This window comes from Mustela lutreola, chromosome 15 (genome assembly GCF_030435805.1).
Source record: "Mustela lutreola isolate mMusLut2 chromosome 15, mMusLut2.pri, whole genome shotgun sequence".
Taxonomy (NCBI): domain Eukaryota; kingdom Metazoa; phylum Chordata; class Mammalia; order Carnivora; family Mustelidae; genus Mustela; species Mustela lutreola.
In genome coordinates, this window is record NC_081304.1 from 3,753,295 (window position 1) to 3,778,501 (window position 25,207).

A 25,207-nucleotide genomic window follows, 5' to 3' on the forward strand; every position below is an offset into this window, starting at 1 on the left:
CTAAGGGAAGAGAATGATTACTGAGCTATAGAGTTCTACCTACCCTTACGATGAAAATCCCTCCTCTTTTGTAGTAGCTAACACTGGAGGCCAACTAGCATCAGAGTCAAGTACTTCCGTCTGTCACCCAGCCTTCTCAAAGAACGGAAATGCAGAAAACCTGCCTAAACTCAAAACCTGATGGAAACAACCAGCAAGGAAATCACCCTGTGCCGCCCTGCTCTGCACAGACACCTGGGGGCCCAGGCGAGCTGACCAAGACACACCAGCAGCCTCGTCTCCGAGAGCCAGCCTGCTGCCACTACACCACTGTTATCTTTTCAAAAAGAAGGGAGGACAAACACAGGGCTGTTTTTCTTCAAAATATTTAGAGAAAAAGGAGTCTGTGCTCCAGAAATGAAGAAGTCTCCTATAGTAAATGAATGCTATCAGTCACTGTTCTGTAGAAGTACAATAAAGGAGTGTTATCAACAGGTAACCAGCTTTGGACATAAAGCACCAATGCTAAGAAATCTGAATATGGACTATTCCACTTTCCTAGTGTTATCTGCATTACACGATGCGTGGTCACGTTTAGAGCCTCATTTTAAGAGTCAAAGAATCCCAAACCAGTCTCCCCTCTGAAGGGGGAGAGCTGTGTAGGGCAGGAGTCAGAACAGGTGAACTAAAGGTTTCCCACACTTCTGAAAGGTCAGGAAAGAAAAATGAGGAATATATGACAGAGACCATACAAGGCCAGAAAAGTCTAAAACAGGTGCTGTCTGGGCTTTTGTAGGAAAAGTCTGAAGGAGCGCGAAGAGCAGCCTCACTCATCAGAGCGACGAGCTGGAAGGAACCAAGAATTCTGACCCTACCGAACTGTGTCTCTGGCCTCTTTTATGAGACAGCGATAAAGCTTCTCTGGTGTCAACCGTGTTCTTCAGATCTTTGAAAACTAGCAGCTAACTCACATAATCTCCACTGATAAGTGCAGTATCTCAAAATTTGATCTGCTCATATAATATAGATAAACCAAATGGGCAGTTTCTGACCAGCCATCCACTTTCTTCAGACACAAATTTCTTGATCTCTCGCCACCCAAAGAAAGAGTGGGATATCCCAGTCATCGTGACGCAGCTCTTCTCAAATTCCCCTGCGTCTAAGGCTATGCCTCACTTAACCGAGGCTCACAGACAAGTCTATCCTACACATCACTGTTTTAACAGAGCAGAACTCAGCCAGGCTGTGGGAATTTCAGCTTGATTTTATTTAGGGACCATCAACAAGTCACTGCCTTAGAGAACACGAAGAGGGCAGCTGCGTAATAATTCGGTGTGGGGGCACTCTCCTGGACCTCTCCTCTCCCCAGGAAAACGCTCCCCTCTCCTTTCAAATAACAGTGACACCTGCTGGGGAAAAGGCAGATACGAAACCACCCTCTGAGAAACTGAGGCTTCTTCAAAATGATTTTCTGCTTTCAGTTACAATTTTCAAAGGGCCTGGTCACAACAGGGCCCACACAGCTTCTAAATTCCTGCGACAGGGGCCTGGGGCGCCTGGGTGGCTCAGTGGATTAAGCCTCTGCCTTCGGCTCAGGTCATGATCTCAGGGTCCTGGGATCGAGCCCCGCATTGGGTTCCCTGCTCAGCAGAGAGCCTGCTTCTCCCTCTCCAGCTCCCCTGTGCTTGTGTTCCCGCTCTCGCTGTCTCTGTCATAAATAAATAAATTCTTAAAGGAAAAAAGAAAGAAAGGAAGGAAGGAAGGAAGGAAGAAACCCTGGTACCAGCTAGCTCCCTCCACGTATGACGTGGACATTGCTAGAGCCAGCCGCTGTTCTGGGCAGGGGGCAACAGAAAAGGCAGACTCCCGCCTCGGAGCCCACGTCTCAGCAGGGCAAGAAGGAAAGAACAGGCCGCACAGTGAGACACGAGCTGCAGCGGTTAGGTGCTCTGGGAAACCGGGAAAGCAGGGCACAGTGAGTCAGGGGTCAAATCCCTGTGGGCTGGCTTTCTCTGCCTCACATGCCCGGCCCCTCCCCGGTGTGTCTGTACCCTCACGTCCCCTCTCCATATTTATTCAGGTCATATTTAAGGGACACCAATTTTGTGCCAGACACTGGGTATACACCGTGGAAAACATACAGTTCCCTGTCCTTGTAGTTTATTATCCAGTAAGAGATTATGATTTCAGAAATAACAACTACTTGTCGTGGTAAACATGACAGGCAGCTAGTTCCGGTGAGGAAGTGACAACGGGGCTGGAGAAGCGACAGCCAGGTGAGGGGAGTGTGCGAGCACACCTAAACTCGTGTGTGTGCGCGCGCGGGGGTTCATGCACGGGCCCGTGAGCTCACACCCACCAACCGGCGCATTGTGGGGATGGTCCTGACCCGAGGAGCAGCTTTCGTGCTGGCGAGGAGTGTGGCTGGAGCCTGGGGCATCAAGGGAGAGCGGCTGGGCCTGAGGCGGGAGAGGCAGGCACAGGCTTTGTAAGGGTTTCCGAATCCACCTGGTGGCCAATAGCTGGGAGAGCCCCCCACCCCCGCCCCGGGGGTTTCTGCTCGGCTGCAGCACACAGGGGAGTCTGGAGCCTCCGGTTTCAGGGAGTTCTCCAGGAAAGGTTCCTCTGATTACAAGTTCATGGAGAGCTGACATACTCTTTCACTGCTATTTAAACTCAACAAGCAGGTGACCTTGACCAAGAACTTGTCTGTGCAAGCTCTAGAGACAGGGGTCCTGTGTGCTTATCCCTTGTCACCTTCACAGGTCAGGGAAACCACCTGTAGCCCAGCCCACAGCACCAGCCCCCCGCCTTGCTCCACTCCACAGATCCCCAGGGGGCAACCCTTGGGATGTTAGGTTCCCATCAGGGTCCACCTTCCCTTCCTCACCAGGGACTTAACAGAGCAGGGAGCACAGGTGCCCAGTGCACCAAGACATTTCCGTCTTGTTACCCAAGCCATACTACCAAGACATTCTTTCCTTTAAAAATTTATTTGGGGGGCCCTTGGGTGGCTCAGTGGACTAGGCCTCTGCCTTCAGCTCAGGTCATGGTCTCAGGGTCCTGGGATCAAGCCCCGCATCGGGCTCTCTGCTCAGCTGGGAGCCTGCTTCTCTCCCTCTTACTCTGCCTGCCTCTCTGCCTACTTGTGATCTCTCTCTCTCTCTCTCTGTCAAATAAATAAATAAAAAATCTTAAAAAAAAAATTTTATTTGGAAGGGCACCTGGGTGGCTCAGTCGGTTAAGTGTCTGCCTTTGGCTCAGGTCATGATCCCGGGGTTCTGGGATCCAGCCCTGCGTCAAGCTCCCTGATCCTCCCTCCCCCTCTGCCTGGCACTCCTCCTGTTTGTGCATGTGTGCTCTCTGTTGAATAAACATAATCTTGAAAAAAAAATTATTTGGAAATATTTAAGATGTACGAAAAGGCATAAAGTTCAAATAATCAACAAACCTTCATGTACCCAATCTCCAGCTTAAGAAGAATTTCACCGATGCCACCGAAGCCCCATTTTCCCTCTGCCTGCCTGTATGCTGCTCTGAAGAGTCTCCCCAGGAGCAACGCGAGCCTTATCATTCCAGTGTGCCTCTCTAGAGATACAGTGCAGTGGCGATGGGTACGGATTTGGGGTTTAAATTTCAGCTCTGGGGGCGCCTGGGTGGCTCAGTGGGTTAAAGCCTCTGCCTTCGGCTCAGGTCATGATCCCAGCGTCCTGGGATCGAGCCCCGCATCAGGTTCTCTGCTCAGCGGGGAGCCTGCTTCCTCCTCTCTCTCTCTCTCTCTCTGCCTGCCTCTCTGCCTACTTGTGATCTGTCAAATAAATAAATAAAATCTTTAAAAAAATAAATAAATTTCAGCTCTGGCCCTTCCTGGCTGGTGATGCTGGGTAAGTTTCTAACCTCTCGGTCACTCAGTTGTGCCATATGTAAGATGTGGGTAAGTGGGGGGTAAAACGGGGGTTAGGGTACCTTACTGAGAAGGTTCTTTGGGGAGAGAATGTTCAATACGTAAAGAACTATTCAGAACAATGTCTAGCACATACTAAGTGCACTGTGTTTATTATGGTAAAGAAAAACCGTGCAAAGACACTTGTTAAGGATGGTGAGGCAGCTCCATCCGGGACCCTCACTGGGCTGATGGGTATAGGGACCAGGTGCTGGGATTTACATCAGGGGAGAGAGACTGGGCTCAACTCCCGAGCACAGCAGGGACAGGCGGGGATTTAAAACCAGGGAGCACAGGAGCGGAGCAGCAAGCAGAAAACCACTATGAGGCCACGTCAAGGGTGAGGCGGCTTCTGGCTAAACGGACCCAGCAGGATTCTGGCTGAAGGCAGGCCAGGGCGTCAGGCATCACCTGGGCCCATGGAGGATGCGGAACTGGGTCAGACATCCAGGAAGGGCAGGGGGGCGGGTCTGGTGAAACTGACTTAGCACGGTTCTTGCTAAAACCGGATCTTACAAGAAGTACAGGGACAAGCCTAGGAGATGGTCTAGGAGTCTGACTGAAGTTAGGTCAATAGTCCTGGCCAGTCTTAATAATCCACCTCACTCCTCTTCCCCTCTGGGAACAATGGGAAGGACTGTAGACTAAGGAACAAAACTCAAAGTCACGTGACATGGACTGCAATTCGCGACCTAATTGAAGAAGGGGAGCCAGCCGGCAAAGGCTGCCAGAAGCGACTGTGGCAACTTAGCACAGATATTGACAGCTGTACTCAGGACTGGAGGATTACATCTCTAGTCTGGCCCTCAACCTCCCCCACTTAATTTGGGTCTCACATTCCCACCATCTGGAAAGTGTCAAACACTATATACAAAAGTTAACGAGCAGTCATCCATCCCATCGTTTTTAAAAATGTTCCAGAGCAGCAGTCAGAGTTGTCTCTCCCTGCCCCCCACTCCCCAACAAGCACACCAGGGGCATGATTAACAGGGGTCTGGCTCCCAGCTGCAGGGGGGCCCCAGTTGTGGAGCAGACCCCAAGCAGATGTGTGTAGCCATGTGATCTAGCAGGCAGTGACCTGGCTGCTCTCTGCTACCCCGGCTCCAGCTGTAAGCACAGTTCTGGAAATGGTGGGCGTTTCTGTGCAGGGTCCTTCCTAGTTCCCAATCACTGTCTTAGTGGCAGTGAGGGACAGTGCTGATGGCAGCTTCCTGATCACTGGGATGCAGTGGTGACACTGTGCCCTTGAAGTCAACAGTGCCAGTTGAGGCCTCCTGATTCTTTCCTAGGGAGCAGCTCTTTGGGATGACTCTGGGAGGAATCATTTCTAGAGGCCCAGCCTAGGGTGTGCCCCCTCCCTCTGGCCTCGCAATGGTTTTATAAGCACTCAATTCCCTGTCCTTAAAAAAAGCTAGACACTTCAACTGAACTCTGATTAAGAGCACAGATCCTTTTTTAGCAAGTAGTATACTCAGCTCTTTCACTCACCTAGATAGACATCATCACGGTGTGTGGTCATCACCTAGATATTCAGCAACGGTTTCCTCGTAATGACATTTACCGTAATGGGACTACCTTACACATGCGCTCCATCAGCATCTCCTGGGCTACCATAATAAGCCCAAAGCACACTGACAACTGTAGGCCTGCAATGGTGTATTTTGAAAGTAACTATAGATAAATGCCAACCTAGAGGGACACTTTAACATGTCTTATTTCTGAAATTTGCATGCATCTTACAATAGTGTAAGAATTTAATAGTTTCCTCATGAGCCCAAAGACAGATAAGTTTTTGTATAATAAAACACAGAATTTCTCTATTGTATAGATACCACACAATGACATAAGAAAAATACTGAAAAATCATTAAACCTAGCAATTTCAGAATACATACTCAAAGATTCAGAGTTTCTTAAAATTTAAAATTTATATTTACTTAAACATATATAAAAGTCATTTTTTTGAAAGATTTTATTTATTTATTTGACAGACAGAGATCACAAGTAGGCAGAGAGAGAGAGGAGGAGGAAGCAGGTTCCCTGCCGAGCAGAGAGCCTGATGTGGGGCTTGATCCCAGGACCCTGAGATCATGACCTGAGCTGAAGGCAGAGGCTTTAAGCCACTGAGCCACCCAGGCGCACCTACTTAAACATATATAAAAGAGAACTATTTTCCAGGGCTAAAATAATCTGTGATTCCAAGAAGATTTTCATGATTACAATCTCTTCCGCCACCTACACAGCAGGCAAGGCCACACGGCAAGAAGCTCCTTAGAGCAACAAGAGGCGAGGGGAAGACAGCCATGTGCAGGAGGGGCCATCCGCTGTGCTTACTGGCATTCCCGGTGGGGTACCAAGCGGTGGCCTTCTGTGTGTTCTGTTGACGGCTTCTGGCTGATCTGTCACCATGGCAACTTCAAGAGCTCAACTCAAAATGAGCACAAACTCATTAACCGCTAACTACATCATCTTACTGCCTGTTGCTAATGAGAGAATGCTGTTCAGAGATATTTTCTATTCTAGTGTACTACAGTTACCTCTCTAAAAAGCATGAAATTAAATTAAGTGCTACTCTTAGTACATCAGACTGGATAATATGAATGTTAAAATAAATTTACTTTAATAATGATTACTAACAGTAAGAACAATTTTATTAGAAAATTACATTGTTTTGGTCTTTGGATTCTTCTACTCTAAAAAAATGTACTATTTATCACACAGGCAAATATTTCTAAGTTCTTTTAAGCAAGAGCTGGCAGATTCAGAAGATCAAAATAGAAACTTCTGATAACAGCGTATGTTAAAGGCAAGTAACAAACCCAGTACGGATACATATTGGCTTTTCTATCATCTTCTCCATACGGAATGTTAACCAGAAATACTCCCTGAATGAGGCAACACACTGGACAGACACGGAGGGTGAACAGAGACCCCCAGTGCACAGCTTCTCACCCTGCTCACCTCCAGGCTGACCTCGTCTCTTCCCACGCGCGACCATCCGTAATGGAACAAGCTCTTGAAACACAGCAAATGCTAAATCTCATGAAACACAGAAGTTTTAAGTGGAATCACATCTGAAATGTGTTCTCTCAGAGCATGCGTACTGCCCTGTGTGGTAGGACTGTGTGTTTTCTTCAATAAATGTACAAATCGTAGACCAGCAATAATCCTGGGATGTTTGTCCTCCAAAGCGCGGGATCCTAGAGCCTGCCACAAGAGGGAGCCCGAGTCAGACTATGCCAACATTCAGTCCGAGAGGGATGGGGAGGGGAAGGGAAATCAGCCATGTTGCAATCTGATTTTTAAAAGGAATATTCCAGGCGCGCCTGGATGGCTCAGATGGTTAAGCATCTGCCTTCGGCTCGGTCATGATCCCAGGATCCTGGGATCAAGCCCTATGTCAGGCTCCCTGCTCGGCGGGCATCTGCTTCTCCTTCTCCCTCCGCTGCTCCCCTGCTTGTGCTCTCTTGCTCTGTCAAATAAATAAAATATTTCAAAAAGGAAAAAAAAAAAAAAGAGGACTATTCCAACTCTACATGCCCAGTGTGCGCCGGGTCCCCGTCTTCCTTAGCCTCACCGACACCACTCTCCCCTTGCCGACAACTCGCCTTCTATGCCAGCTTTTTTTTTGCTTAGTTCCTGGAGAATGCCACATGGGCCAGTCAGCCTTTGCGAATGCTGTCCCCTCTGAATGTGGAAGCCCGCGAGTCTTCTACTCTGCCTGGCCTAGCTGCCTTCTCCTCACCCGTCAGACCGCGTGCGATTCAGCATCACTGGGGATGCCTTGCTCAACTGCAGCCTGGCTCCAGGTCTTTTGTTCTATGCTGTCATTAGACCATGTTCTTTCTCCTGCACAGTGGCCATCCCAGCCAGTGACGACACACGCGGCGTCCTGATTGAGGTTTCTGCTCATTCCCGGTAAGGCTCGAAGCTGCAAGAGTGTGCAAGAGGGTGCGGAGTGCATCCGTTGTTGTTGTTGTTTAATCATTTTCTCCCCACAGTGACCAGTGCCAGGCAAACAGGTGTTCCGCAAGCATCTGCTGGATCAAATGTGTAACCCGGTTGGTCTCCCAAGTTCTGCTGGCTCTACCACAATGACCCTTCCTGTCCGCCCTCACCGCGGAGCTGTCATCTAGAATGTGAAGTGTGCAGCGGTCTAACTGCACCGGCTGCATCCAGTTCCCTCTCCCGACTGTCTGATTCGTCTTCAATCTGGCATGTTCCATGATCTTCCTAAAATATATCTCATGATAATCTAATGAAGTCACTCTCTCACTTAAAATCTCCTGTGGCTTCCTCTGGTCCGAAAGGTCAAATCTAAAGTCCTAAGACGGACTGGATGAGCTGGTCTCCCCGCCCTCCACCCCTCCAGCTTCAACTCCCTTTTTTTGGTAGGACAGACTGTTCAGGAGTGCTCCATTCTACTGGCCTCATGGGTGGGTTAGAACGGCTGGGATAAGGCACCCCCCTTGTCTCATTTTCATGGCTAACCTGGGGACAACTGGGGACGTGGCCAACCCTAGCGTGCATTCATTTCGTTCGGAAGCAGTTTTTGCCTTTCCCCCAGTTTTCTCACTTATTTTTAAAAACAGGTCATTTTTTCTTACAGGGACATAAACAGTGGACAGAAACATGACCAAGTGAATGTAGTTAAATCTTTTCAGGTAGATGTGGGATAAATAAATCACAACCCTCAGAACACTTTAGTGCATTCATTTGCTTATATAACCAACACTCCCTACTAATGCATCTCTTTGAGAACAGGGAACTTACTTATCTCTGATAAATATCTGTTAACTGTTTAATTAATGAACTAACGTGACAACTCTAGATAGCAAAATATGACTAACAGCTCATTTATTTTTTTTTAAGATTTTATTTATTTATTTGACAGAGATCACAAGTAGGCAGAGCAACAGGCAGAGAGAGAAGGAGAACCAGACTCCCTGCTGAGCAGAGAGCCTGATGTGGGGCTCGATGACCCGAGCAGAAGGCAGAGGCTTTAACCCACTGAGCCAGCTCATTTATTAATGCAATCTTTAGTAGGTATGTTGAAAGTGAGAGAAAATGTGATTGCCGCTAAAAGTGCGTATTTTCTGAAAGGACCATCTTCCAAACAGCTGCGCACACAGAGAGGACGGGAACTGACGGGATACGAAGGAAGCTACGGGCAGGGATGCGTCTTTCTGCCTGACCCTAGAGTCCATGTGTATTAGAAACCAATCTGGAATAAGCAAGCGAGTAACTCAACTTTTATAAAGTAGCAAAATATTTGAATATTCGACAAAGATACACAGCAGAAAAGCACGCCAGTAACATTCCACACCATCACATTACAGAAATGCAAATCAAAAGCACAGCGAGAGATGGCCACACACCCATCAGAGTGGCTACAAGGATCAAGACTGATTTTCCAAGTACTGGTAAGGATGTAGCACTGGGGAACCACTTTGAAAATGTTCTGCAGCTTCCTGAAGGTCAAACATCTATCCTTGGATGCAGCCATTCCACCCCCACACGTCTCCCACAGAGAAGGCAAAGCGCACATCTACGGAAACTCGGATTCCAGAGCTCACTTAAGCTTTATTCACGAAAGCTAAACACTAGGAACAACTCCGACGTGCAGGTCAGGTGAAAGGACAGACCGTGAAGCCCAAACAGCGGCAGCCCCGCTCGGCAGTGAGGAGGAGTGAGCTGCGGACACACATCACTCCGAGCGAGAGAAGCCCGGAGCACGCCCCTCGTGGTTCCGCTGGTCTAACCGGAATCTAGAAAAGAAAACCTCACGCAGGGACCGGGAGCCGGCGAGTGTTCGTCTTCGGACCGATGAAGCTGGGGGGCTGAGGGCTGGGTTGGCGGCGGCACAGGGAGACTTCCAGGCGTTTACCGCGTGCCAGTTTAACTCAATAAAGCGGTTTAAAAGGCAAAGCAAAAGGGACCTGGGTGGCTCAGTGGGTTAAAGCCTCTGCCTTCGGCTCAGGTCATGATCCCAGGGTCCTGAGATCAAGCCCCGCATCGGGCTCTCTGCTCAGCTGGGAGCCTGCTTCTCTCCCTCTCTCTCTGCCTGCCTCTCTGCCTACTTGTGATCTTTGTCTGTCAAATAAATAAATAAAACCTTTAAAAAAAAAAAAAGGCAAAGCAAAGAAAGTAGCCTGTTAAGTGACTTCTCAGAGAGCAGACTGTCGGCTTCCTTCAGAGCTGTAACTTTCTCTAAACTTGGGACTGCTTCTACATTTAACATCAGAGTTTAGTTAAGCTAAACAGAGACGTGGACTTTCACTTTATCTGAGACTTAGCAAAGGGCCATCAAGAAGATGCTGTTAAAGGGCTTGTAGCAGGAGCACTAAGCCGCCTCCCTGCCCCAGTGGATTTATACTTCCTTCCTTCTAAAATTCGATAAAGAATTTATATCTATGTACCTGCTGAGTTGTTGGTTTTTTTCCCCACAATTTTGTCTTTATAAGTTGCCTATATGTTAGGGGAAAAATACCACATCTTAATATACTTTCTTTGTTCCATGGAAAAAATATTAATGCATGTATTATATCTTCTTTCTGTCAGGGGTTTAACAGTAAAATTAAGTAGTTGTGTTAAACACAGAACAGCATGGCTAAAGAAAGCCATCGAATATTTAAAATCCTCTAAGATCCCATATCCCATAAAGATCCATCACATAACCAATCTCTTAGGAATTTCTTTCAGCCTTATTTGAAAAGATCCTAAGTTACTTCCTAAAATGAATGACTGTAGTGATAAGGGATCAACAATACTGATGTCTCCTTCATATGACAGCAGGACGAAGCTGTAACTGACAGCAAGAGGAGGAGGGTTCTAGTTCTGCCATGAAGTACAGCTGTCAAAATCTGTGCAAATTGTTTAACCTCTCTGAATCTCATTTCCAAACCAGTGAAGAAACTGGAGAATCTCTAAGGACCCTTCAAACTTCATGATTTTATTAATTTTTCAGACAGGCCAACAAAATGCCATATTTCATAAAATATACTGTGCAAAGTACACTAACGAGACTTTTAGCTACTGCTTCTAAGGGTAACTCATACACTTTGGTTATGTGGATGAGAATATGAATACACGTAAACTCAAGGAATCTGCTGATTCTATGACACAGTGTCAGGAAAACACAGATGTGATGCCTTACAGCCCTAACCAACCGAGTATCGTGTCGAGCCAACAGAGCTGACTCTACTCCGCAGCAGCGCCGCCCAACCGGCCAAGTGCAGAAAGGAGGGCTCTCACTCGTACTCGTTCGGATCAGGATCTGAGATGGAGCTGGGAAGGCACCCTTTAAACTTCAGTGCTTGCCTTCATTCATCCTGAGAAAACCATGTTTAGAATGAGCCTCAACAGGAACACGGAGCAGAGCAAACAATCCCCGACCCCAGAACCTTTATCGCTCAACCTAAGGCCTGAAAGAACTGATTTACATTAACAAAAGCACATAAAGATTTTCTTAAAATTAGCATTACAAATTGAATGCATGGCAAAGTTAATACCCAACTGCAAAACTTAAATTATAGTCCTTTCAAGCAAGATTAGGAGACTAATCATAATGTATAAATTTATAAAAGTATATGACTCAAAATCATAAAGCATTAATCATATGGAGTTCGAGACATGTTGGGTCATAAAGATACTCGCTTTCATACATGATATAATTAACTTCGAGCTTTTTGTATGAAAACTTATCTTTCTATTTTATGAACTTTAGAAAATCTGGCCAAAACCAATGAATTAAATTACTTCACACTTATGGGTATTATAATTAATCCTTAGAAAAAAATCAAATCCATAAAAAACCCAGAACACAATATGGAAAATTGAGGCTCACAAGGTCATCACATTACATATAAAGCTACTCTTATCTGCGCCCAAATTAAGGGCAGTACCCAAAACAAAAGAGAGATAACTGATTACCTAAGCAAAACCCATTATACAGTGCCCAACACTCAGATACCGGTCCTCCACAGCAGAAATTCAATAGATAGGTAAGATTACGTCTGACTGCCTTCCCCCAACTGTGAGGGCATCTGGAATATCACTAAAGGCATAACAGGTAACTGTGCTCAGCTACCTCCTTCTTGAGTCACTGATAAAGCAAAGACAACGTTTGGCAGAAATTATAAGAAACTATTTTGTTTATGGAAAGGCTCATACAAGGCTTTCAAATTGCTCAGTGCAGTTCTGTAAAGGGCAGGGCATGGGGAAGTGTTAATGAGGGGGAGCAGCAGGCCCAGCCTGTGCTGTCCAACGCACATCTCCGGTCAGAAATTCAGAAACAGCTCCCTGCAGGGAATTAATTTTGATTCGAACGAGTAATAACGGAGCATCTGAGAAAAATTTAAACCTTGATACTGCTAATATTCATTAATGAATTATCAAGCAGCACTGCTAGATTATTTATAATTTAAAAAGCTTTTTTTTTTTCTGTTTAGGACACATTAATAATCATTATTATTATGTGCACTAAGGCTAGTTACAGTTAGTACAGTTGATGACAAATTAGACCCAAAGGAGCAGTAATTTAGAGATGATAAAAGGAGAAGAGGAAACACCGGCAGACTTTGGAGTAAGCAAGGAAATGCTCATCAGAACTCTAACATGAAACAATAATTCTGTGTAGTGTGGCAGGATCATTATACGACCATAAGCAATTTGTTACTCCATGAAAAGAAAACATTGAAAATGACAACAGAATATGGCTAGTATTCAATCAGGTTATAAAAACTTCTCAGAATGTTTGAAAAAAAAAAGAAAAGAAAAGAAATGACTCAGAACAATCCTGTAGTTTTACATGACAAGTGGAAGAAACCATTCTTTCTTACTCAGGATCATACCTGCTAATACAACTATGTACCACAACCCTCCAGGTCTTCTGGAAAAGTGTGCTATACATTCATACTGCTTCTGAGAGTGAGAGACAAATTCTTTTCTGGGAACTGGGCTGCATTATAATATTTACTTTACATGAAATCCCATCTTACCGTGACCCTGGTGCCGGTGCCCGGAGGCCCACTGCACGGAGGTCAGAGGCCTAGCTCAAGCCCCTTAACTCGCGTGTCAGCCTCAGTTTCTCCACAGTCACCTGCCACCTGCCCCGCTTAGTTACGAAGTCTGAATGAAGTCATGTATATAAACTTCACTTCGGAAACTCTAAGATGCCAAACAAAAGTAGAGTATTAGTAGTGGTACACTACTAATGATAGTGGTACCACCATTACTACCAATTACTACCAATACCAGTGGTACTGCCTGAGACAGCAAGCTGGTAAGTCTTTGTAGCACTCTTGCCTGCGCCTACAATTGTGTACATGCGTTCAACAGAATCTTTACCATCCTCACAATTAGTTCTAGCTCACTCTTCCTGAGCGCCAACTACGTGCTGGGCACCGAGACCTTTTCACACATGATCTCATTTAATCTTCAGAGGAGCTTTATGAGGTGGGAGCCACTCACTCACCAGCTTTCTTTCAAGGAGACCCTTGAGGCTTGGACAAATGAAATAACTGGCCCCAAATTCAACCGAGCAGGCGGAAGCAGCTCGTGCGCACACGCCCCTCTTTCACTGCCCGGGACCAGGGCGAGCACAGGGTGAAGGGGCTCCCAGTGCAGCCTCTGCCGTGCCCCTTCTCCAGCAAACCCCAGGGACGCCTCCGTTACTGGGGGAACTACGCGTGTTTCCAATACCCGCTAAGACACTAACAAGTAAAGTTTCAACTTAGAAAATAAAAAAGAAGAAAAAAGAAATCTTCTACATATTAATTAGCAAAGATGAATACAGAAAGAATATATACCTCTTCTTGTTACACAGTCGGGCAAAGAGTAATTGGACATTTCAAAAAAATGCAGTATCTTTGGGCTGTTCTTACTCAAATCAGATCACCTTTATCAGTTTCGTCCTTGTTTGGTGGAAAATGCAAACCAAAGGAAAAGTAAAAAGCATTGTTCAGAAAGCGAACACAACATTCTTTAGGCATTTTAGATTGAACAAATGCCAATGAAATACGGAGGTGAAACCAGCGATAAATGCAGAAATACACAGGGATAAAAAGAAGATTCAAAAGATTCAAAGCCAGAGTTAGATTCTTTGTTTTTAACTATCAATTAAAAGTCATCTTCATCATAAAGAGTGTGGTGCTGCCATAAAATGTACCACCACCCGCAAATAAAATCAACTTACCTTTGGTTTTTTGATCAGCAGCCTGGAAAAAAAAAAAAATCAGAAACTCTTTAGGAATAATAATGTGTAGAATGTTCACATCTATGAAATTTTATAAGCAGAGTTTAATACTGGAAATTTTAAAAAACAAGTTTTTGCCCAATTCATTAAAATTTATTACTGGGGAAAATACATAGTCTAAATGCTATTACATGCAAATACTGACCTAAAGGCAAAATTAAAAAACCCTACCTGGTAGCTCATCAGAACTCTGTATTTTAACAGAGTCCAAAAGGTACAGTTTAAATTAAAAGGGACATCTAAACTAGGCAAGACCAACAACAAACAGCCTAACTTGGAATAGTAAATGCAGTAAGATTCAAATGAGATTGTAAGATTTACAGAAAGCCTTTTAATTTTTAATATTTACTGATAGGATTTATAAGAGAACATTTGCCAAACCTGCAAAAATTATTTCTCGCTTTCCTAATAAAATCAGTTACATGACCCTTTTCATTTCATTTCTCAAGACATGGCTGTTCTGGACAGCTCACAGTAAGGGGAATAGTATGAACATTCTTTATCACCAACAATGAAAATCAGACCTCCTTAAAGCTCAGCTCTACTATTTCTAGGTTCCTTAAGAAAGACATTCTGTGGCTGTCACTCTGTATTTATTTCACTAGTACATCTATTTTTTGCTAATTATAGATTTAACATATTGATTTTCTGAGGTCATAAAATGGAACTCCAACAGAATGCCTGTGACAATGCGGATGAGACACACAGTGACCACAGACAGTGACGGAGGAATGCCAGCCAAACCTTTTTCTGAGCACCTTCCTTCTTTTTCTTTTCTTCCTGCTTTTTCTTTTTCTTTTCTTCCATCAAACGTTCCTCTTTTTGTGTTTCTTGTTCTTTCTCCCTATGAAAAAAAGAAAGGTGGCATTGGTATAATGTCCATTTTAGATCAAACGACGACAAAACATTAGCTGCAGGGAGTTTTAGGTCAGGCTGAGCTTCGTAGACAGAAGGTGGAAAGGCACTCCGAGAAGGCGTGGGAAACATGAGGCTCCTCTCTGGGCCACCCACGTCTCAGGGGCCCCCGAGCGCGTTAGTGCTTCCAGAGTCGTTCATTCCGCCCCGGTGCCAAACACCATGCTTCTAGCCGGGAGCGGGTCAGGCAATAAAGGTACAAAATGGAGGAAGACACTGTTCCTACAGTCCAGCCCCAGACCCAATCTCTCACTGCTGTCTCAGAAGCCACATCCTCAGCATCCTCCAGACTACCTATCAAAAATGCAGATTACTGGGTTCCACCCTAGCCCAACCAAATCAGAGTCCTTGGAAGTGATTCTCAAGCATTCTGTAATTATACATTTGCTTGAAAAAAAAAAAAATTTTTTTTTAGATTTTCCCCCAAGTTTTAATCTAAATTCCAGTTAGTTATCAGACAGTATAATATTAATTTTAGGTGTAGGATTTAGCAGTTCAGCACTTACACACAAAACCTGGTGCTCATCATCGCCAGTGCCCTCTTTTGATCCCCAACACACATTTAACCCACCCCTGCCCACCTCCCCTCCAGCAACCCTCAGTTTGTTCTCTATAGTCTAGAGTCTGTTTCTTGGTTTGTCTCTCTTCCTCCCCACCCATGTTCATCTGTTTCTTAAATTCCACATGAATGAAATCATAAGGGATTTTTCTTTCTCTGACTTATTTCGCTCAGCATAATACTCTCTAGCTCCATCCACGTTCTTGCAAATGCCAAGATTTCATCCTTTTTTGATTGGTAATATTCCATTGTGTGTTTCGTGTGTGTGTGTGTGTATGTGTGTGTGTACGTGAACAACACAACTTCTTTATTCACTCATCAACTGATGGGCATCTGGGCTCTTCCCATAGTTCAGCTACTGCTAATAATGCTGCTGTGAACACCAGGGTTCATGTAACCCTGCAAAGTGGTATTTGAGTCATTACCTAGTAGTGCAATTGCTGGACGGCAGTTCCTTTTAGGGGAACCCCCCACACTGTCTTCCAGAGTGGATGCACCAGTTTGCATTCCCACCAACAGTGGGAATGGGCATCCTTGCCAAGAGAAAGCAATTATTTTTTAAATAAGATTCCTACATGGCATTTTTTGAAAGAGCAGTTTTTCTTCAAGTAGGCTTCATGGCCAGTGTGGAGTCCAACATAGGGCTTGAACTCATGCCTGAGATCAAGAACTAAGCTGAGATCAAGAGTGAGACACTTAAAGGACTGAGCCACCCAGGTGTCCCAAAGAGCAATTAATTTTATTTGTTTTTGGTTTTTTTTTTTTTTTTTTTTTTTTTTTTAGAGAAAGAGCAAGCTCTGGGGTGGGGGAGAGGGAAAGAGAGAATCTTAAGCAGAATTCACACTCTGGGTGTAGCCTAATGTGGGGCTAGATCTCATGACCCTGAGATCATGACGTGGGCTGAAATCAAGAGTATGATGCTTAACCAACTGACCCATTCAGGCACCCCAGGAGCAATTAGTTTTTTAACAAAGATTCCTACACAGCATGGTGAGCTACTAGAAGGGTACATGGGAGCACAGCACAGGGTAACACCACTTGGAAGGGTCAGGCAGCCTGTAAGCAGGGCCTTAAACACTGCAAAAGCATTTGGCTGCCACGGGGTGGCGGGTCAGATACCAATTTACTGTTGGGCAACTCCAAATCCCACCTTCAACATGCACTCTGCAGTAAACGGGCAGTTCCTTTAAGTAGTTAGTTCTTCCTTTGCAGGGAGCACGACTAAGCATGTAGCTATGAGGACACCAGTGATGACCCCAGCCACGGGCCAGAAAGGGTGGTCCCTCAGCAACCTTGCGGCTCCCGGCCTAGAACCATCTGCCCGCGACCCTTTCAACAGACACTGTGTGCCCCAGGCCTCCAGCTGCTGGCCCCGCCCCTACACTCATCTCCTGTGGTCCTGCTGAGGACAGGGCCCTCCCATCTGGGACCCGGTGGGCTCCATGTATCCTGCTGCGCTGATGACACTCCGACCTGCTCAGCACATGGGTGGCCAGCAGCTGCAGTTTGCCCCCAGGAAGGCTGCCCCCCAAACCCCCGCTGCCTGTGCGGCTGGCCCTGTGTCCCGCTAATGGCTGTGGCTTTCCGGAGCCAGTTCTGTCGCTGCCCAGCAACTGCAGACTCGCCAACTTGGGCAAATCACGGAGCTGCTCTGCCACTTGGTGGGCTGCAACTTCCCCTTCTTCAAGGAGTCTGAACCCCAGCTTCCTTGAGGACTCTCCCTCAGCTCTAGGTCCCATACGGTTTCTGCAGTGACTTTATTATCACAGCTTAACTCTTCTTTGTAAGAAACTTTCCCTATTTACATTACTTTGTGCTTTTATCTCCTGCTTGGGCAGACTGGTCCAGGTGGCAAAGAGAATTTACCAGACTAGACAGAAAGAAAAGCATTCACAAAAGCCTCAGGAAAATTGCATCCATATATACATGAATGTTGTTTTGAATTTACTGATTTTGAGGTTTTTTCATTCATTGATGGGTTTTATATGTAACTATATACATAAGGGGGCGCCTGGGTGGCTCAGTGGGTTAAAGCCTCTGCCTTCGGCTCAGGTCATGATCTCAGGGTCCTGGGATGAAGCTCCAGAGTTGGCTCTCTGCTCGGCAGGGAGCCTGAGTCCCCCTCTCTGTCTGCCTGCTTGTGAACTCTGTCAAATAAATAAATAAAATCTTCAAAAAAACACACCAAACAACTACATATATAAGGAATTCCAACCTGCTGTCAGTTTGTACATATTTAAACACTACCATTATAAACATAATTTAAAGCAACATGGTGTGGGGGAGGGGGCTACTTAGAGAATATTATTCCTTTAAAACAGTGGTTTTCAGTCTTGGCTGTTCATCAGAAATACCCACGAAGTTTTAAAACCTTCCGAAGCTAGGGCTGCCACTCCATTCTGTGCAATCTCTGGGAGTGGAATGCAGAGGCCAGCAGTTTTTAAAGCTTCTAGATGGCTCTGATGTTTTGCCAAGGCTGAGAACACTGCTTTTAAAGAAGTTCATTCAGTACATTTATCAAGTTTGGAAAATGGTGATCATTTGTTATTTCAGATGACACTTTCCAGGAATAGTCTCATGTTCAACAGTGCAGGGACACCAGGAAATCTGCATTTAAACAGGGTCTGAAGGCACAGGCGAGCCTGTGGGTGCCGGGCCGTGTCCATGATGCGGGGCTAAAACCAACGTGCTGCCGCCACACATCTTGGGAGGAAGCACATAAATAAAAACCAAGCAGTGACTGCCCTCCTCTATGTTACACTTTCTTAATCTACGGTACAATGAAAGCCTTAAATTATCCTCAGAGAGTAAACTTAACAAAATAGAAAAGGACAGGTGCATCTTTAAAAGCTGCAAAAACGAACTGCAGTGGGACGCCTGGGTGGCTCAGTGGGTTAAGCAGCTGCCTTCGGCTCAGGTCATGATCCCAGCGTCCTGGGATCGAGTCCCACATCGGGCTCCTTGCTTGGCAGGGAGTCTGCTTCTCCCTCTGCCTCTGTCTGCCATTCTCTGCCTGTGTTCGCTCTCTCTCCCTCTCTCTCTGACAAATAAAGAAAAAAAATCTTTAAAAAAAAAAAAAAAACTAACTGCAAAAGCTAATGAAGGATGTACTATGCGTTGGCTAATTGAATGTAAATTTTTTTAAAAATGAAAAAAAAATTAGCCCCCCCCAAATAAATAAATAAAAGGTATTCAACTGAAGATGAAATAAAACTGACTACTTAATTCTATTGCTCTGACAATTAGAGCTGCTACTCCTCCAGCAGTACAGTCAAGAGTTTACTATACAGTAAAATAAAATGCCATAAATAAAGAGACTATATGGCCCTTAGCTCTCTTAAGCCTTGCCTGCCTGAGCTCATGTTTACAGGACAAAGCACAATTCTGATGTATACTCTTTAATACAATTTTATCTACTTTCCCCCAACTGACATAACTCCTTCTACCTCCAGTACAGTTTCTGCCATTTCTCACTAATAATTTCTTTTTTTTTTTTTTTTTTTTTAATAATTTTTTTTTTTTTTATAAACATATATTTTTATCCCCAGGGGTACAGGTCTGTGAATCACCAGGTTTACACACTTCACAGCACTCACCAAATCACATGCCCTCCCCAATGTCCATAATCCCAACCCCTTCTCCCAAACCCCCTCCCCTCGGCAACCCTCAGTTTGTTTTGTGAGATTAAGAGTCACTTATGGTTTCTCTCCCTCCCAATCCCATCTTGTTTCATTTATTCTTCTTCTACCCACTTAAGCCTCCATGTTGCATCACCACTTCCTCATATCAGGGAGATCATATGATAGTTGTCTTTCTCTGCTTGACTTATTTCGCTAAGCATGATACGCTCTAGTTCCATCCATGTTGTTGCAAATGGCAAGATTTCATTTCTTTTGATGGCTGCATAGTATTCCATTGTGTATATATACCACATCTTCTTGATCCATTCATCTGTTGATGGGCATCTAGGTTCTTTCCATAGTTTGGCTATTGTGGACATTGCTGCTATAAACATTCGGGTGCATGTGCCCCTTTGGATCACTACATTTGTATCTTTAGGGTAAATACCCAATAGTGCAATTGCTGGGTCATAGGGCAGTTCTATTTTCAACATTTTGAGGAACCTCCATGCTGTTTTCCAGAGTGGCTGCACCAGCTTGCATTCCCACCAACAGTGTAGGAGGGTTCCCCTTTCTCCGCATCCTCGCCAGCATCTGTCATTTCCTGACTTGTTGATTTTAGCCATTCTGACTGGTGTGAGGTGATATCTCATTGTGGTTTTGATTTGTATTTCCCTGATGCCGAGTGATATGGAGCACTTTTTCATGTGTCTGTTCGCCATCTGGATGTCTTCTTTGCAGAAATGTCTGTTCATGTCCTCTGCCCATTTCTTGATTGGATTATTTGTTCTTTGGGTGTTGAGTTTGCTAAGTTCTTTATAGATTCTGGACACTAGTCCTTTATCTGATATGTCGTTTGCAAATATCTTCTCCCATTCTGTCAGTTTTCTTTTGATTTTGTTAACTGTTTCCTTTGCTGTGCAAAAGCTTTTGATCTTGATGAAATCCCAATAGTTCATTTTTTCCCTTGCTTCCCTTGCCTTTTGCGTTGTTCCTAGGAAGATGTTGCTGCGGCAGAGGTCGAAGAGGTTGCTGCCCGTGTTCTCCTCAAGGATTTTGATGGATTCCTTTCGTACATTGAGGTCCTTCATCCATTTTGAGTCTATTTTTGTGTGTGGTGTAAGGAAATGGTCCAATTTCATTTTTCTGCATGTGGCTGTCCAATTTTCCCAGCACCATTTATTGAAAAGGCTGTCTTTTTTCCATTGGACATTCTTTCCTGCTTTGTCGAAGATTAGTTGACCATAGATTTGAGGGTCTATTTCTGGGCTCTCTATTCTGTTCCATTGATCTATGTGTCTGTTTTTGTGCCAGTACCATGCTGTCTCACTAATAATTTCTTAAAAATTCACAACGAATTGCATTTTTACTTTAAAAAGAAAGTATCCTTTCTTTCTAAGGGACACCTTATTCCCTGAAATGATCTAGTAATACTTAATAAGATTCTATCTTGCAGGGCCAGTGAGAAGATTAGAAACAGATATGGAGGGACACCTGGCTGCCTCAGCTGGAAGAGCATGCAACTCTTGATCTTGGGGCGGTGGCTTTGAGCCCCACACTGGAAATGGAGATTACACACACACACACACCACTTAGATTTGGGAAGCTTCTTGACCCATTGGAGGAGAAAAAAAACTAATATGTATCAACCCAACAGCTGACACTTGAACATGCATGCTGGAGGTTAGGGATACTGACTCCCCAAGCAGTCAGAAATCTACGTACAACTTTTAACTCTCCCCAAACTATTTTTTTTTCAGATTTTATTTATTGAGCGCCTGGGTGGCTCAGTGGGTTAAGCCACTGCCTTTGGCTCAGGTAATGATCTCAGGGGCCTGGGATCGAGCCCCGCATGAGCCCGATGTGGGGCTCGATCCTAGGACCCTAGGATCATGACCTGAGCCGAAAGCAGAGGCCCTAACCCAGGCGCCCCCCAAACTGACTATTAACAGTCTGCTTTAGGGATCACATCAAGAGACAACACGTTTGTATGTTATATATATTACATACTGTATTACCATAGTAAAGAAAGCTAGAGAAAACAAAATGTTAAGAAAATCATAAGGAAGACAAAGATCTATTTATGGCACTGTCTTGTGTTTATGGACAAGAGCCCATGTGTAAGTGGGGCCCTAAAGTTGAGACGCCTGTTGTTCAAGGGCCAACTGTAGAGGGGTTGGTCAGTACTTTTTTTCTGTGGAGTCTCTATGAAGCAGACTCACAAGGAGTATAAAGAAAAGGGAAGGCCAGGTTGGGGGAATTTTATTTTTAAGCATTTTCTTTTTAAAACTACATTTTTAAAAAAGATTTTATTTATTCACTTGACAGTGAATAAAGAGAATAAAGAAAATAAAGAAGAATAAAGAAAATAAAGAGAATAAAGAAAAGGGAGGGCCAGGTTGGGCGAATTTTATTTTTAAACATTTTCTTTTTAAAACTACATTTTTTAAAAGATTTTATTTATTCACTTACAGAAAGATCTCAATTACTTAAAGAGCTAATACAACAACAAAGAAACCCTTCTCTCTCTCTCTCTCTTTTTTAGATTTATTTATTTGACAGACAGAGATCACAAGCAGGCAGAGAGGCAGGCAGAGAGAGGAGGAAGCAGGCTCCCTACTGAGCAGAGAGCCTGATGCCAGGCTCAATCCCAGGACCCTGAGATCATGACCTGAGCCGAAGGCAGAGTCTTAACCCACCGAGCCACCCAGGCACCCCCTTGAAACTACTTTTTTTTTTTTAAGATTTTATTTATTTATTTGAGAGAGAGGCAGTGAGAGAGAGCACATGAGCGAGGAGAAGGTCAGAGAGAGAAGCAGACTCCCCATGGAGCTGGGAGCCCGATGCGGGACTCGATCCCGGGACTCCTGGATCATGACCTGAGCCGAAAGCAGTCGTCCAACCAACTGAGCCACCCAGGCATCCCGAAACTACATTTAAATACACGATTGCATATACATGTGTAAAGATAACCCTCTATTTTTTTTTCCAGTATACTCTGCATTTTTGTTTCACATTTCCTTGGAGTCCCCTCACAGGTTCTTCCTCTCTCCATACCTACAGCAAAGTCCCTGCTCCCTCACCACCCGGCCCTTCCAGATAACCCAGGTTAACCACCCCGTTCACACCTTTCCAGGTCTTTCTTTGTGCTCAGGTCTGTATGGAAACATACAGACCTATACATTTTTACAAAGCATTTTACTTGGTCTGTTTTGTAAAAGTGGGATCGTGTTAAACCAATTTTTTCCATCTTGCTTTTCTCCTTCAATACATGTGTGTGACTCTCTCCTCTGCCCACCCCCATCTGATGGCTCCCAACTCTTCTTTCTCCCGGCTACGGAAGATACCGCGGTGTGGCTGTTACCCTCCCCCATTCATCACTCCTCCGTCGCACACACGCACCTCCTCTCCAGTTTATTACCACTACAAATAACTCAAGCTTTCCTGTCGAGCTTCCGCTAAAGATAAGAACACCGCTTTGACTGGTGTTGTAGCTTCTGTTTCGGTAGTCGTGAAAACCAGGGAAGGAGAAAATCTGATATGGGGCTCAACTTCCAGGCCCCACACTGGACAAGGGCTAGACTGGACATAAATCCCCTACATTATAATGGGTTCTCATTATACTGAGTTTTATCAGAAAGAAAATATTTTTAATAATCTGGGTTTTAATAATTTAATTTTTGTTCTCAAATAGTTTGGCATCACTGGCTTAGGAGATTCTAGGTGGAGGAAGAAGCAGCCAGAAGAGGGACGAGTTGGGAAGTAGGGGAGTCGCCATACCTGAAGTCTTGATGCATGTCAATCACTGGAGGATTCCTGGGGAAACCACACACTGTCTGTCAGTCAGAAGACACAACTGTGTAGGTGGACTGGGAATGCCGCTACCCCACACAAAACTATCCTGGGTGGAAAATCTTCCAAATTTTCAGTCTGGTTTGTTGATTACTCCCTTTTTGCAAAAAAGCAGGATTCATTAAAAGAGGGTGGGCCTGTTTCTACCCTGGAGGTTTAGTTACCAGAAACTGTAATTCATCCTAACCTAGTTTTCAGCCATAGGACAAACCACAGTCTATATTCGGAAGGTATCCCAGTTAGACTCCAACACCGTGTCATTAAAATGCTCACTAATGGGCACCTGGGTGGCTCAGTGGGTTAAGCCGCTGCCTTCGGCTCAGGTCATGATCTCAGGGTCCTGGGATCGAGTCCCGCATCGGGCTCTCTGCTCAGCAGGGAGCCTGCTTCCCCCTCCCACTCTGCCTGCCTCTCTGCCTACTTGTGATCTCTCTCTGTCAAATAAATAAATAAAATCTTTAAAAAAAATAAATAAATAAAATGCTCACTAATCCACCGGTGTCTGTGTTATGTGCATGATTTAGAAAGTCTGGCCAATTCGATTAGAATTTCCTGACAGTATTTATGTTAAGGAAGGGCTGGTAAAGTGTTAACAGACAAAATTTAAAAAGGAGAAGGAAGTAGTACCCTGTCCAGCTATCACTGAAAAACTTAAGTTTCTTAATTCTTCACCATGCCTTTAAATCCCTGCTCTGTGCAGGAAGTATTCAGGAGGCCCTGCGGGCATTACAAGAGAGCAGAGACATAAAAAGAGTCTTGGACCTCAAGGGACAGAGAGTCTTAATAGGAGAGTGAAGGTAAGACTTGCGTTACCTTCAATACTTGATACATTCCGGAAATAAACAGAGGTGCATGGCGAAGAGCATAGGCTTGGGATTTAGAATCACAGGACAGAGTTCTAAAGTAAAGGTCACTAACATACAAGGAGGTCAAGAACCCATAGGTCCGAGTACCGGACGGACTGTCTACAGGAACCACAAAGTCATTCAGTGTTTCACCGGGACTGGGGGTGGAAAAGAGAACCACGGCTCTGATGACTAAGAACAGAGGGTAGCAGGAAGAGTTTTTATTTGAGGATCAAAGGATAATATAGTTGATAGAGACTCGCAGGTCTCCTGATGTTCACAGCTTTGTAAAATGCCCTCCCGGGAGTGTGGGACGGACCTGCGACTTGCTTCTCACCATTAGAATATGGCGGAGGTGAAGGAACGCTGCTCCCCTGACTACCTTACGTGAGACTCCATCTTCTCAGCACACTGACTTTGGTCTCCCTCTTGGGTGCTGACTTTGAAGAAACAGCTGCCGTGAATCCTACCGCTGCAAGGAAATGAATTCTGTCAACAGCCTGAGTGAGCTTGGAAGCCCGCCCTTCCCCGGTCAAGCCCCCCCGTGGAGACCCAGCCCCGGCCTGGACCGCAGCCTGCAGCAGGCCCAGCTAAGCCATGCCCAGCTTCCTGACCTACAGAAATTGTGAAATAATGAATGTATATTGCATTAAGCCACTAAACTTGTGGTAATCTGTAATGCAGCGTACAAAAATAATGCAGGTAGCAATTTAAGACTTCTGGGGCTGACGAAGACAGAGGAAGACCATGATAGTCTCTGTCAGCCGCTGAAGACAACAAAAAACTAGATCAAGTACAGCGTAATACAAAACTACAACAATGCAAAGCAAACAAAAGCTGGGAGAGTAGGGAGCAGACTCAAAACTTGGAGAGGGAACCTGCATGGGGGCGAGCGTCTCCTCCCCTCTTCTCTTGTAGTCACCGAGCTGTGCTGCAGCACTGGTGGCACAGACAGCCTGAACTGTGAGGGCCCCATCTTCCTGAACATGGGATTTGGAAAAGAAGCTCTTGTGAGCTAGACAGTGTGGGGGGCATCCCAGACCTCTGAATGCTATGTATAAATGTTCCCTTATCTGGGCTCACCCTCATTCAAGTCAGGCACGTCCGGGACAGACCCCGAACAGCAGAGCACAGGCTTTGAGAAACAAGAGAAATAAAAATCACCAGGCTCCAGAGGAGTTTAACCAGACTCGGAATCTGTACAACACATTCCAACTGTCCAGAATAAAATCCAAAATTA

The 25,207-nt window shown here is 45.0% G+C and overlaps 1 protein-coding gene across 4 annotated transcripts in view; it reads right to left on the bottom strand.

Moving 5' to 3' along the window:
• TNRC6C (trinucleotide repeat containing adaptor 6C) overlaps nucleotides 1-25,207 on the bottom strand; it is a 148,539-nt gene that overhangs the window by 81,707 nt on the left and 41,625 nt on the right. For 3 of the 4 annotated variants that reach the window (XM_059150447.1, XM_059150450.1, XM_059150449.1), the window contains exons 2-3: nucleotides 14,921-15,020; nucleotides 14,117-14,138 (exon numbers count right to left, since the gene is read on the bottom strand). In XM_059150447.1, coding sequence (XP_059006430.1) covers nucleotides 14,117-14,138; nucleotides 14,921-14,983 — 85 coding nt within the window. In that variant the 5' untranslated portion in view covers nucleotides 14,984-15,020. Of the gene's footprint in view, nucleotides 1-14,116; nucleotides 14,139-14,920; nucleotides 15,021-24,304; nucleotides 24,440-25,207 lie in introns of those variants that run through there. The other variant, XM_059150448.1, reaches the window with a different exon arrangement.